Below are 15,199 nucleotides of genomic sequence, written 5' to 3'. Positions count from 1 at the left end.
GTATGTATTTGTCATCTGTATATTTTTAGTGATGTCTCTATTAAAACTTTGGAGTGTTTTTTAATTGGGGTGTTTTTCTTATTGTTGAGTTTTAAGTTTCTTGTATATTTTGGGTAATCGTTGTTTTCCATATATGTCTTTTATAAACATTTTCTCCCAGCCCGAAGCTTCTCTTTTCATCCCTTAACAAAGGTTCTTGAAAAAGCAAAACCATAGAGATAGAAAACAGAGAGTAATTCCCTGGTTTAAGGATTTTTTTGCAAATAGGCACAAGGAAACTTTTTGGGTTGATAGAGGTGTACCAAAATGAGATGGTGGTGATGATTGAACAACTGTATTAAGTTTACTAAAAATGATCAAAATGTGCACTTTAATTGGGTGAATTTTGTGATTTGGAAGTTATACCTCAGTAAAATTGTTTAAAATAATCTTAAAAGACCCAGAAAAATGGTAAAGCTATAACAGTGCTTAAGTAACTTGTACAAGGTACATGATAGCAAAGTGAAGAGTTCGGAACTCCAAACTTTCTCCTAAAGCCCCTGTGTTTCTCCTTGTATCTAGTGTGCCCCTGAGCAACTTACCTGCTGAAGGGTCTATGTTTCTTCTGAATTAGAATTCCCCTTAATTACCAATTGTAAAATCTTTTTATTTTTAATCTTACTTAGAGACTCCTTATTAGCAAGTTTGCTGGATGGAGTAAGAGCCTCTGGTAATAGAGATGTTTGTGTGAAAATGACATCAACCCATAAAGGTCAGCGATGGGGGTTACTAAGCATGCCTGTCGATGAGGAAGTAGAGAGCCTTCATCTTAGATTTCTAGCTACACCTCCAAGTAAGTATTGATTTAAAAGTAATTGCATTTTCATCCATGTATTTAATAGACATTTAAGAATCAGGAATGCAAAACTAAGTCTTTTTGAACCTTTTTATCTCCTGACAGATGGGAACTTTGCAGATGCTGTATTCAGGTTCAATGCTAATATTTCATATAGCGGCGTTCTGCATGCAGTAACGCAGGATGTAAGATAAATTGTATCCTAAGTTATTCATTGTCATTAACTTTTAGTGTGGAAACTTTTTTGAAACAATCTTTCCTCACTTAGGGTCTCTTCTCAGAAAACAAAGAAAAGCTGATCAATAATGCCATAACAGCATTATTGTCCCAAGAGGGAGATGTTGTTGCTTCCAATGCAGAACTGGAGAGTCAGTTCCAGGCTGTGAGGAGGCTTGTGGCTTCCAAAGCTGGTTTTCTAGCCTTTACTCAGCTTCCAAAGTAAGTTGTCTTCTGAAACAGAACTTCTTTTAGAGTATTTTAATAATTGAAAATAACAGATGATAAACAGTTCACCTCTTTATAGCTGATTAAACCAGATACCTTTGTGTAGTGATGTGATAGTTTTTATTCATGAGAACTCAAAAGGAGGTGAGTGGAACTGAACCAGTAATATTATTTACTCTTGTTGTAGTGAATTTGGGAAATTACATGCCCTTTTGTTTTAATTAACCTCAAAAATATATTCACCCTCAAAGAAAAAAAATTATTAAGGAAACTGATATATATACCATGGGTAGGATTTCAAATGTCATTGCTGTAGTTACGCAATGGAAACTTAATGACTTACTGTTTTATATTTTAATAGTAAAATAATAGAATAATGCTCTGGTATTGCTATTATATGCTTGTGGGGTTTTTGGTTCAAGGTTTCGGGAACGACTGGGAGTGAAGGTAGTAAAAGCACTCAAGAGGAGCCACAATGGAGTAATTCATGCAGCTGTTGACATGCTCTGTGCCCTCATGTGTGTAAGTAGTGCTTTTTATAGGAAACTTAATTAATCTTAATTAAGTTCACTGATGGTTTCAATTTCCACAAAACCAGATTTTAATTTTACCATTGAAATTCAATGTTTCTGTATTTCTTAAATTGCTCTTATAGCCATTTATTTATGCAAATAAACATTTGTTTAGCACATCCTATAAATTAGACATTGTGCTAGAAATGCAAAGAACTTTAAAACAGAGTCCTTTTCGCCCTAGTCGGTTTGGCTCAGTGGATAGAGTGTTGGCCTGCGGACTGAAGGTTCCTGGGTTCGATTCTGGCCAAGGGCACATGCCTGGGTTTAGGCTTCATCCCCGTAAGGGATGTGCAGGAGGCAGCTGATCAGTGATTCTCATCATTGATGTTTCTATCTTTCTCCCTCTTTCCCTTTCTCTCAGAAATCAATAAAGAAATATACTTTAAAAGAGTCCCTTTCTTCCTTGAAATTGCTGACAGTCGAGTAAGGAAGGGATATGTGTACCATATAAAGTAGGTAGGGGCCATGGAATCACTAGAAAGCAGCACTTATATTTGGTTTTGTGATAAGGAGAAGTTAAAAGATTCTAGACAAATCTTTCTGGAAGACTTGACACTTGATCAGAATGTTGAAGGACAGGGAGGTATTTTTCAACTTTGAGAAATCTTTCCTGGGAGAGGGATTAGCATATACAAAGGCATGTTTGAGTAGCATCAAATATTTGAATATGGCTGGATCATAATGTGAGTATTGGCAGTGCATGGGATTAAGAATTTCAGCTAAAGATGTATGTGGAAAGTAATAAAAAAAAACTTGTATCAGACAAAGAAGCTAGATTTGTTTCCTTTAGTAAGGAACAACTGAAAGGGAAGCAATATCTGTCAGGTTTGAATTTTAAAAAGCTCTCAGGTGGCTTGTGGAGAATAGATTACAGGTAAACTCAGAGGCAGGAAGACTAGGTTACCATATCGGGATGCCAAGGTAGGATAGGGGCTAAAGAACATAGGCTTGGAAGCTGTTTGAGAGCTAAAGACCTAAGGTGGTGGCTTGTATGGGGGAAAGCAGTTTTTCTGTATAACTTTGAAATTTCTGATTTACCTCATTTTGTGTGTAGTATATGGTACTTTATTTCTTACATAAAGTGTTTGAGGCAAGTTTAGTGGTCTAGTAACAATCATGTTATATTTATGCCCCAAATTGAATTTTATTTACTACTATAAATTCATTAAAAGAATTAGTGAGGTAACTAGAATGTAAAATACAATAGTAGGAAACAAACACATTGACCCTCATTGCAGTTTAGGTTTGGGCTAGGCATTTTACATGAATTATCTCATTTAACTAATAATAGTACTCTGAAACAAGTACTTCTACTATTCCCACTTTATAGCTGAGGACATTGAGACAGAGTTAAAGGTAAGCTATAGTCAATAGCAGAATAAGGATTTTAGCTCTAATCCTAGCATTCTGGAATCCTTTTATTCTGCTATTCCAACAGTCAAAAGGAAATCACCTTGAGACAAAAAAAGTATTTGTTGTTAATTTTGGTACTTGGTTTTCAATGCTAAGTTTTATATCAAATTTAAATTATAAAATTGGGGGAGTGGGAATGGGTGTTACTTGCCTTGTGAGAAGGAGATCTATGGCTTCTGAGGTAGTACCTTGTGTAGTACTATCAACAGTAACTTGATGGGCATTTTATAGTCTCATCAGATCCAAGGAAATCATCACTTTTTCTCCTTGTCTTATCAATTCTTTGTTTAATGAATACTCTTTATTAATGACTTGTGTGTGATGCCAACAACATGGAAATGCTCATAAATTACCACTGTTTTTAATCAATAGCCCATGCATGATGATTATGACTTAAGACAAGAACAGCTCAACAAAGCTTCCCTTCTCTCTTCAAAGAAGTTTCTGGAAAACTTATTGGAGAAATTTAATTCCCATGTGGTAAGTTATAATTAAATTTATCTCAATGAGAGATACTAGATGTTATTGAAAAGTATTATAGAACTGCAACATGAACAGTTTTTGTAGATTTTTATTTTTGTTTGTATTATAGCCCCCAACTTTGGTTAGTATTTGGTCACAGTTCAGCTTGGTCAGTAATAATACAATACTGTTTTAGGACTATATCCATTCATCTGGAAGGGATGGGTTGCAAAACTTTTATCCAATAGATATTTACAATGATATTCCAATTTATTTGGGGGGTGGGGTGTGTATGTGTTTTTCTTTAAAATGTTATAAAATAAGCTGCTCTAAAAAAAAAAAAATTAAGCCTAATCATTGTTCCTCAGTCACTGGTTAGCAGTTTTGGAAAAGGGCAATCTATAACATCTTAGAAGGAACATGAAGAAATTGCCAGAGTTTTGTAAGAGTTGTCAGATTGCTTTTAAAGTGTGTGTGTGTGTAATTTGGAAAGGAGGGAGAGAGGTAGAAACATCAATGATAAGAGAAAATCACGAATTGGTTCACTCCTGCATACCCTCTCGTGGGGATCAGTCCGTAGCCTGGGCATGTGCCCGGACTGGAAATTGAACTGTAACCGCCTTGGCTCATAGGTCGACACTCAACCACTGAGCCACACTGGCTAGGCAGATATTTCTTTTAAAACAAATTCACAATAAATACTTATACATTTTTGAATAGTCTTCATTATTCTCTTGGAATTTGACGAGTGTAATTATTTCCTTTTGAGATATGGTAAGCAGTGAATTTGCTACATTAGTAAAACAAGTACTACCATACTTCAAACTGAACATCTTGTTGAAAAATTATATGTTTACTTTTTTTTTTTTTTAAATATATTTTATTGATTTTGTACAGAGAGGAAGGGAGAGAGATAGAGAGCTAGAAACATCGATGAGAGAGTCATTGATCAGCTGCCTCTTGCACACCCCCTACTGGGGATATGCCCACAGCCAAGGTACATGCCCTTGACCAGAATCGAACCTGGGTCCCTTCAGTCCCCAAGCCGACGCTCTATCCATTGAACCAAACCGGTCTCGGCATATGTTTACTTCTGACATAATATAATAACAGTCAGAAACATTACTGCTAAGTTTTGAATGAAATTATCTACCATAGTCATGGCAATATGTTTTTTTGTTTCAGGATCATGGGACTGGTGCCCTAGTTATTAGTTCACTCTTGGACTTCCTTACTTTTGCCCTTTGTGCTCCATATAGTGAGACAACGGAAGGGCAGCAGTTTGATATGCTCTTAGAAATGGTAGCATCCAATGGAAGAACCCTCTTTAAACTCTTTCAGGTGAGAGCTATTATTTTTATCAGATATAAGTAATCTTAAAAGCACCCCATTTGGGGGTCAGTTTGTTTTTAAAATAATACATGAATGTTTCTGTACTAATAATGATAAATACAGCTTAGCACATTATCATGTTAGGACATGATTGCACTGATTTCTTGGTATTTTATGTAGAGCTCTGTTGATTGTTTTTGATCACTATTTGTCCATCTTTTGCATATTAGAAGTGGTGAAAAACTCATTTTTTTCTGGGGTAGGCCCCAAAGTTCTCTTTCTTTACAAATTCTCAAATAATAACATGAGTATTAGCAGGGCTGTTCATAAACAAGGAAGCATTTATTACTTCTTATGATACTGTATTATTTTTATGTATATTTATGTGTATATGTTTGTGATAATTTTTCTAATTATATTATCAATTTCTATTTTAGTATTTGACGTTTATCATTCAAATAAGTATAATACATATTGTTACTCAAATAAGTGTCAGCTATTTCCTATGAATATAAACTCTTTTTAGTATCTGTAAGTCTCTATATTGTAAGAATACCTTTACTAATTTTATGTATCTTTTACTAATTTTATGGCTTATACCTTTATAAAAGTATGCATCTCCCTTAAGAGCAAAAGCTAAATACAGTGGTAGGCAAAAGTAGGTTTATAGTTGTATGTGAAGCAGTTTATTATTGAATTATTTATTAACTAGTAGCCCTGAGCACGAATCCATGTTCCAATAGCTTGACAGTAGCTCACTGCCACCCTCTTATAGCTCTTCACCCAATGCCCTACCCTCCTGTAGCTCCCTCTACCACCCTTAGCTTGCTTCCCTGCCCCCTCCTATAATCTCCACAGTCCACTTGTAAGCTTGCTACCCCACCCTCCTGCTGATCTGTGATCTGGTCCTTATGTGGTCGGCCGTTAAGCTTCACAGTGTGAAGACCATTTGTATATTACACCTTTATTATATAGGATTGTTGCATTATTGTATTACAACTGTAAACCTACTTTTTCCCACTCCTATATGTTGGAATAAAAATACTTTATTCTGTGATATGTTTCTTCCCCTATTATAAAGCATCCTTCCATGGCAATTATAAAGGGAGCTGGCTTGGTTATGAAGGCAATAATAGAGGTAAGAACATTTCTGAAATTTTAAACTTACTTGAATGTTAATTATTTTAATTGACGATGACAAAATTACCTTTAAATCTTATGGAAACATGAATTTTTCTGTGTAAGGAAAATAATTTTAAATCTCTATTCAGAAATTAGTTTAAAACAGTTACAGGAATAATTCCCATTAATAAACGAGGAGTTTCAAATTCTTCAGTGGGTTTAGGACAAAAAAGCTTTCTTTAATAAATATATGTATTTCAGTTCTACATTATTTCTTTCATTTTTAAAGAATTAAAAATTCAAAATCTTTTATCCATCCCTCCCTTTTTTTTTTGGAGGGGAGAGTTGGTGGTGATAGTTTTGAAATCTTTACGTGTACTGAGCTTACATAGAAATCTATTAATGGAGTTAGTTGATGCAAAATGGCATCAAATAAGAATGGTAACAAAAGTTAGTTCCTCATGCTTAAAGTGCACTTGTAATAAACCTTTAAGAGACATGATATTGTCAGACACAGGATATTATTTCTCCATTGTAGTTACTTTAACCGTCTATGTTCTTTAGAAATTGAGATCATAGCTATGAATGTCTGCTTGCATTCCGATGTTTACAATGACATCAATCTAAATCTATTCTTTAGTTGTCCTGTAGTAATTTGGATTAATGTATGGGTTTTACCCTTTTTATAAAAAATCTCTGGGATTATATTTCATAAATATGTAGCTAAATAATAAGCACAGAACTAACATACTCAAGTAGCTGTTAAAAATTATGTAAAGGTATTTAACTGGTGGAAAATTTACATTTATTTGCATTTTTACTGTGAATATTCAACTACTGCTAATTTTCTCTCTCTAGTTAATTGGTCCTATGTTTTTTTAGCTTCCAAAATAAGTAGTCCAGGACAATTAGGATCAAGAGACTAAATAAAAATATATTCCTGACCCACCACTATATTGACATTCATACAGAAATATTTGTTGAGTGCCAGTTATAATCAAAATGCTGACTTTGGCTTGTCATAGCTAGTGATAGAGCTGATGTCTGTTTATTTACACTGAAATCATGGCAAGTATCTTAAAATATTTTTTTCCTGATTGGAAAAGCGGTATATGATCTTTGAAGAAATATTATGATGTTCAGAAAAAATACAAGGAACAAATAAAAATAAATCACCTGTATTTTTAGAATCCAGACATAACTGCAATTAGCATTTTGGTAATTTTCCTCTAAGACTCTCTGCTATTCTAAATGATGTATGTACATACATATACAATGCATATATTTGCATATATGCTACATGGTTATTTTCCAGATGATATATGTACATATTCATACTGTATGTATATTTGTATACATACCACATATTCAGCTGTACTATATTCTTGTACCTTTTTAAGTAACATTGTGAGCATTTTTACTTTTTGACAGATTGCCTTAAATTTAAAACTGCTAGCTTAATTTATAATTCTGTGATTACCTTTGATTAGTAGTCCTATTTGTCTTGTTGCCAAAGTGAGTCCATATAAGTAAAGCAAAATCAGAATAAAAAGAACTGCCCCTATATCACATAATTTAAAAAAAAGAAAGAAATGTATTTACAATGAAAATGACTATGTTGTTAATAACAAACACAGGTAGGCTTGCAGATGCCTTTCAAAGAAATTGCTAGTTAATTCTTCCCTTTGTTGGCTGTTATACACTCAGGGAAGGAACCCAATTTTAATACTAAATTAAGTAAAGCATAATTTGTAAGATAAATTTGTCTAGAAACATTTAAATCTCATTCCAAAGGCAACTAATATTTTTTTAATTACTTGTACTAATCTGTTACTTTTCAGTAATTGAAGTTGCATTTAAAAATTTTTATTGTATATTGAGTACTTTTTCTAGAAATAAAAAATTAGTTTTTATAAAATGAGGATAGCTTTCTTCAGATTGATGCTTTAGGGCTCATTTTACCCTTTTCCCAAAGGAAGGTGACAAAGAAATTGCTACAAAAATGCAAGAACTTGCCCTCAGTGAAGGTGCCTTACCTCGACACTTGCATACTTCAATGTTTACAATAAGCTCAGATCAAAGGATGCTTACAAATAGGTAGGTTAAATTTAATTTGCTATACATTAACTTGCTGTAAAGAATGGATTCAGATATATTTCATAAAACAAACTGTTTCGATTACACAAATGTTTTTCTTTTGATTCACCTTGTTCTCCCTTTCCTTATAGAAGGATTCTGCCCAAATGATCATTGTTTCTGGTCCTGATAATGTAGGAGGAAATAATGAAATGTATTTGCTTTCCCCCCACTATCCTATAGTTTCAGGCACCCATAATCCTGGACTAGAACATGGGAAAGGATGCCTGGGAACTTAATAAATTAGGACCACATGTGCAGGCTTTTTTTTCCTTATACTTGTATCTGGCCACCCTGCATGCAGATGATCCTGTGTTAAAATATCTTTGGTTAGTTAGGTACTCTACTTTAAGAATAAAGAAAACCTTAATATCTAACAGGCCTAACTTAGGGAAATTCTAAATCTCTTGTAAAAATTTATCCTTTGGCGAATCATCATTTTCATAATAATTATTCAGATATAAAGAAACATAAATACTTGTTTACTCGAGGCTATATAAATTCCAACCCTTTAAAACTTTATGGATTCCCAACATGTGATACTTTCAGATATAAATATTTTAATCTTGTTCTTTTTTACTTTTTACATAATAAATTGCTGGCTTATGTTTACTTTATGATTCTATATATTTCTTTTGTCACTCATGTCCAATTATTCAATGCCTTAGTATGTTGCCAATAGTTTTCTGCTTTTATACTATTATGAGAAGCTGTCTGCATCCCTCACTTGTATATGTTAGCCATAAAAGTAGTCTCTGTGTTGCTTGAGGGGACAAAGAGATACATAAGGAAGGTCTTTCCTTGGTATATTGCCTCTGTTAACATTGCTAGACACCATCTTTCATTACAGTAGACTATTCGATGTCTTATTTCATTAAACACTCATGTTAGATGTTTGCTTGTTCTGTTCCTCTTTATTATACTTAATCAGTTACATTTATTTTCTACTGTGATTAATCACAGAATTGGAGAGCTGTCAAATTATTATAAAAATACCACATTTCCTTTAGATTGCTTTTGCAGTCTTATACAGATTGCTATTATAAAAGTTATTTCTTATCCCTAATTAAAGCCTTTTTGGGAATTATTGATATGATACTTACAAATACCAGTGAAGGAAATTACAATTACTTCATTATATTAGCTTTCAAATAGGCACAGAAATGAATAGTTTCAGTAATGTTTATTTTTTTGGTGACAAAACAAAATTTTCCTATTAAAGTTTTTTCTTCTGGGAAAGTAACATCCATAAATATATATACTGGAAGTGATTATTTGGTTATTTTTCTCACAGTTTTACTCCCATTCTTATAGTAAATGGTATATAAACCCTGCCAAAGCAGAAGGGTTATCAGTGAATAAAATATACTCCCTGCTCATGAGGAGCTTCTAGCCTAGGAGATAAAAGTCATCATGAGGATTAAGATAAGTAAATGTCTAAGTCATAGAGTCAGCATGGATCTATATTTTTACTTTGAACCAAAATATGCTTTTTAGTTCCAAGTGGGATGAGTAGGATAATCTGCTTCAAGAACTTTAAGTCTTTGTCTAGGCTCCAAAACCAAAAATATTTACTATCTCTGACCTTGCCGAGAAGGTTATATTTGAACATAATTGTAGAATTTTGTTCTTGTTCAGAATCCAGAGAAGGCTAGAGTACTAGGATCACTATGTCTGGACTTTTATACAAACTAATTGTATATAATCTATTTCAAGACTTATACAAACTAATTGTGTCAAATTGATTTTTTTACTTTTATCTTGAAGTGGGGTAAGAGCCTACTTCATGTTCAGGTCCATTGAAAATTAGTGTGTTTATCAAGAAAGCATTTTTATTTGGAGAAAATTCTAAAACATTAGCAATAGTTGCATTATTTCATATCTCCAAATTAAAATATTAATTTTTAATATTCAACATCAGAATGATTTTTTTTACTGTAGTCATATTTCTTATGTGATATTTTGTTTTTAAAAATTCCTTTCTGTTCTAGCTGAGATAAAGCAGCAAACCTTTCTCAACGTCTGCTTTTTTCAGACAGCTAAGTAGACATTTAGTGGGACTCTGGACAGCTGAAAATGTAACTGCAACAAACTTGTTGAAGCGCATTTTGGTAAGTCAGTTGAATAACTGGAAAGATTTATATATGCTTGCCCAATAAAATTTCATTGATAAGTTATTTATATATTTCAAGGTTTTTTTTTTTAAAGTCTGCTTTTAATTTAAAAGATACTTGTCATAGGAGTTGCCATATAGTAAATGCTACCATTGAAAACTAAATCATAGTATTTATTTGGGTTTTGAAGGCTAAATTTTCTTTTGTGCAATTGTTTTGAAAATAGATTATGTCTTGTTTTTGTTTGTTGTTTTTAGCCTCCAGGCTTGCTGGCATACCTGGACAGCTCAGATTCAGTTCCTGAAAAGGATGCTGATCGGATGCATGTTAGAGATAATGTGAAAATAGCAATGGTAAATATAATTGTCCTAAGTATTTTTTTTTTTTTTTAAGAATGAAAGAGTACTTTTGTCAAAAAAAATTATAAACAAAGAATTCACTACCTTGAATAGTAGTATTTGGAAAAGATATTAACAGTTTATTAAAATAAAATTTATATCCCCAAAATTCACCTGTTTTAAGTATCCAATTTAATAATCTATATAATAAAAGAATAATATACTAATTAGACCAGGAGACCTTCTGGAGACTTTTTTGATGCTTTTCCAGACAAAGCCATGGTGGCGGGGCCAAGGCAGAGGTGGTTAGGGGTGATCAGGCCAGCAGGGAGAGCAGTTTGGAGCAATCAGGCCATCAGGAGAGGGCAGTTGGGGGCATCAGGCTGGCCAGCAGAGGCGGTTAAGGGTGATTAGGCTGGCAGGCAGAGTAGTTAGAGGTGATCAAGCAGGCAGGCAAGCATTTAGGAGCCAGTGGTCCCAGATTGCAAGAGGGATGTCCGATTGTGGGATTGGGCCTAAACTGGCAGTTGGACATCCCCTAAGGTAGGGGTGTCGAACTCAATCAGAGAAGGGGCCAAAATCTACAATCCAGCCTAAATCGCGGGCCGAATGGTTTACTGAACAGTCATAAACTGTCATTGTGATGGAAACGCAGCGGAGTGCAGTGATGACAGCGAGGTGCGGGCCACATTGCAAGGCCTGGCGGGACGGATTTGGCCCGCGGGCCTTGTGTTTGACACATGTGCCCTAAGGGGTCCTGGATTGGAGAGAGTGCAGGCCGGTCTGAGGGACACCCCTCCCCCACACACACACCCTGTGCACAAAATTCGTGCATTGGGCCTCTAGTTTTTATTATATTTACAGAGTTTGCACTATCACTATAACTAATTTTATGAATAGTAATAATTTTGTATATTTTGTTTTTCCAATTGAGCTTGTCACATTTTGGATTGATTTTTTTTTTTTTAATTCAAACGTGTAATGCAATGTTTTGAACAAAATTGATATTGTTGATGAAAGGGGCCAACACATGCAAAGATTAATTTAGTTCAGATTTTTTCTTGCAGAGCTATTTTAATTATTAAGGTTGGGGTGTCTGAGAATATTATATAACATGTTTTAAGATATTTTGTTATTTACTGACTTATGTGTCTTTTTTCTGCATCCACCTCCCAATTACATGTTGCCATCTCTAAAAGGAATCATCTTGAAAACTAAGTAGAAGGTTAAGATTTCTTTAACAAAAAGTATAATTTATTGCAGAAATTACCTTTTCACTGAGCCCTGACATTCAGTATTTATTTAATCATGTAAAATAGTGTGAATCAGGTTTAGTTACATTTTTATAATAAATTTATAAATAGGACTGTGATGGATTTCAATATTATTTTACAGGATCAGTATGGAAAATTTAATAAAGTTCCAGAGTGGCAAAGACTAGCTGGAAAAGCTGCTAAAGAAGTTGAAAAATTTGCCAAAGAAAAAGTGGATCTTGTGTTGATGCATTGGAGAGATAGAATGGGTATTTCTCAAAAAGAGGTAAAAAGAAAATCTGCTTCCAGAGTTCTAGCACTTTTGTATATTCTAGGTTCACTGTAGTTTTGCTGCTCACTGACATGGCAGTCAGATATTTGTGACTGAATACTTGAAGAAATGTTGCCTAATTCTGATTCAGAGTTTGATGTGAATTTTTCTTAATTTATATATTTTTGAATAAATGATTAGGGTTTTTTAGGTATTTAATATGAAATTTATGATAAAATTTTACTCTTAATTTTCTTCCATTACTTTGAATTTCCATACTTTTTTCATTTATATGCATCTGTTTCCTTCTTCCTCTGAACTTTGTTTTGTAGCTATAAAAATGTTGCCCTTCTTATTTTTTTAATTATTTTTATATATTTCAGAGAGCTAAGGAGAGGGAGAGAAGTAGAAACATCAATGATGAGAGAGAACCATTGATGGGTTACCTCCTGCATGACCCATATTGGGGATCTAGTACACAACCTGGGCATATGCCCTGACTGGAAATCAAACCATGACCTTCTTTCTGGTTTATAGAGTCAATCTTCAACCACTAAGCCAATGCCGGCTGGGCCTGCTTATATTTTAGAGAGAGAGGAATAGAAACATTGATGCGAGACAAACATTGAATTTTTGCCTCTAATATGCGCCCCGACTAGGGGTCAAACCCATAACCTCATTATATGTTACCTGACTGGGAATCAAACCTGTGACCTTCTGCACAATGCTGCAACCACTTGAGCCATACCGGCCAGTGCTCCTGTTCAGAGCTAGCCAAACAAGTGTCGTAGATATGGGATGCACATTTTTTTATTTTTTTATTTTTTGTTTGTGTGTGTGTGTGTGTGTGTGTGTGTCTGTTGGATATTTTTCCATTGATTTTTAGAATGGAAGTGGGGGGGGTAGAGACACAAAGAGAGAAACATCAATGTGAATGGAGACACATTATAGGATAGGATGCACATTTTAAAAGTAAATTTGCTGTGTGTATTTGAAATTTTCTTTTTTTCTTTTTAAATATATATATTTTATTGATTTTTTTTTACAGAGAGGAAGAGAGAGGGATAGAGAGTTAGAAACATCGATGAGAGAGAATCATCGTTCAGCTGCTTCTTGCACACCCCCTACTGGGGATGTGCCTGCAACCAAGGTACATGCCCTTGACTGGAATCGAACCTGGGACCTTTCAGTCCACAGGCCGACACTCTGTCCACTGAGCCAAACTGGTTTCGGCTGTACTTGAAATTTTCAACATTAGATTCTCATATCAAGATCAGATGTAAAACAGTTTTAGTCTTATTTTTCAGTATGTAATATAAGCTGCAGAACCTAATTCAGTAGTGTCCACTCTTCTATTTGGGATGGAATGTGCAGTGGTTAAGAATAATTTAATGTATCTTGTAAAAATTGACTTAATCTTGTGTTTTGTTGATCACACTTAAATTTTTTTTCTTTAATCATCTCCTTATTTATGGTAGCTGTTTCCTTATTTAAGGAAAGTAATAGAAATATCTTTCTAAAACAAACAAGTTTTTTATGAATTTTCAGAACATCTAAACATAATGCATCAGGTGCAACAGAACAAATTAGAGTCATGTGAGTCTATCTGAAATTGAGACCAAAGCAAAGTTCTCTAGAACTTGAGCAAAATTGGTTAATGCTAATTTGTATGAGTGACATATACAATATAAAGAGTTATTAGACAGGCTTGCAAATGGCTAGAAATTCTGAACTTTGAAATGATTAACCTACATCTTAGCCTGATTTTGTTTCTTATTAACCCATATAGCTAATTATGAGTTTTCAGAACCTTACTTTCCTCTTTCATAAAATCAGAATAACAATACCTCCCTTCTTCATCCTACAGGGTTGGTTTGATTTACAAGCAAGATAATAAAAGCAATAGATAGGGTAGGACAAGAGTAGGGTTACAATTTATATGGAAAATAATATAATTAATAATACAAGAATAAGCTATTATGTGTACTCACAACTGTAAACCTGATTTTGCAGTTATTAAAAATTACAAACTCTGGCTTCAGGTGGTTAGACCCCATTTCTAAAATAACGCTTTTAAGCTACTGGATATAATTATGCTGAAAATAGGTTTTTGGCATCAGATTTCATATGTCACGTCTATTCAGCCTAAGCTTGAATCCAAAGCTTCTTTCTTTATTCAAACTATAGAGGAAGTATTTAGAAAGTCAGAGGTAGAAGAAGGGAGCGGTAAAAGAAATGGGTTCTGGAGAAAAGCTACAGAGGTAAAAGAAACAGGCCCTTAGATATTAGGACACAAAAAAGGTAACGCTAATTGGTCCTGAGGGAAGAGGGAACAGGGAAGAGGGCCTGCTCCCCAGAGGGAGAGTGCTCTAAAGCTATTTTAGCTAGAAATGTGGATAACATCTGTTATTAAAAGACAACAATTCAGAGGGAATTTATTTTTCATGTTAATAATGTTTAATTGGTTTGTTGGTTTCATTTACACGGGGTATTATCTAAAATGTTGAGCAAATAATGACACCAAATAGACAAATGTTGGTCAATAAATTATTTTGGTAGCATACTAATTATTTCTGCCAGAATACTGTTTTCAACATTAATATTTTAATGAAATAATGAATAACAACCTTTGCGACTGTTTTATTTGTAAATATTAACACCACTTATTGGAATGATTTTATACCTTAGCTAAAGTCCGAAAATTAACCATTGTCAAGATTAACTGGCAAGTCTTTGAAATTAACTACATTTCATATATAATCAGGATGCTTATGAAGTCATTTTTATATAAAACTAATGTCGTGGTTGGATTAATAATAACCTTCTGTTTATATATAAAATTATCTATTTATGTGATTTTTCTGTTTTGGGGTTTGTTTAGCTTTTGGGGCTTTGATTTAATAA

General features: G+C 33.8%; 1 protein-coding gene across 11 annotated transcripts in view; it reads left to right on the top strand.

Annotated features, from left to right (window-relative positions):
- Positions 1-15,199, top strand: part of DNAJC13 (DnaJ heat shock protein family (Hsp40) member C13) — a 103,439-nt gene that overhangs the window by 32,101 nt on the left and 56,139 nt on the right. For 10 of the 11 annotated variants that reach the window (XR_004986853.2, XM_045579290.1, XM_036431453.2 and 7 more), the window contains 11 exons: positions 666-832; positions 941-1,020; positions 1,104-1,273; positions 1,702-1,801; positions 3,640-3,747; positions 4,915-5,070; positions 6,143-6,199; positions 8,159-8,280; positions 10,355-10,430; positions 10,691-10,786; positions 12,167-12,310. Coding sequence is in view for 10 of the 11 variants with exons in the window: in XM_045579290.1 (XP_045435246.1) it covers positions 666-832; positions 941-1,020; positions 1,104-1,273; positions 1,702-1,801; positions 3,640-3,747; positions 4,915-5,070; positions 6,143-6,199; positions 8,159-8,280; positions 10,355-10,430; positions 10,691-10,786; positions 12,167-12,310 (1,276 nt within the window). In the remaining variant the exon portion in view is untranslated. The remainder of the gene's footprint in view (positions 1-665; positions 833-940; positions 1,021-1,103; positions 1,274-1,701; positions 1,802-3,639; positions 3,748-4,914; positions 5,071-6,142; positions 6,200-8,158; positions 8,281-10,354; positions 10,431-10,690; positions 10,787-12,166; positions 12,311-15,199) is intronic. The other variant, XM_036431456.2, reaches the window with a different exon arrangement.

Source organism: Pipistrellus kuhlii, unplaced genomic scaffold, assembly GCF_014108245.1.
Source record: "Pipistrellus kuhlii isolate mPipKuh1 unplaced genomic scaffold, mPipKuh1.p scaffold_m20_p_11, whole genome shotgun sequence".
NCBI classification, from domain to species: domain Eukaryota; kingdom Metazoa; phylum Chordata; class Mammalia; order Chiroptera; family Vespertilionidae; genus Pipistrellus; species Pipistrellus kuhlii.
This window is presented reverse-complemented; position numbering and strand designations above follow the sequence as displayed.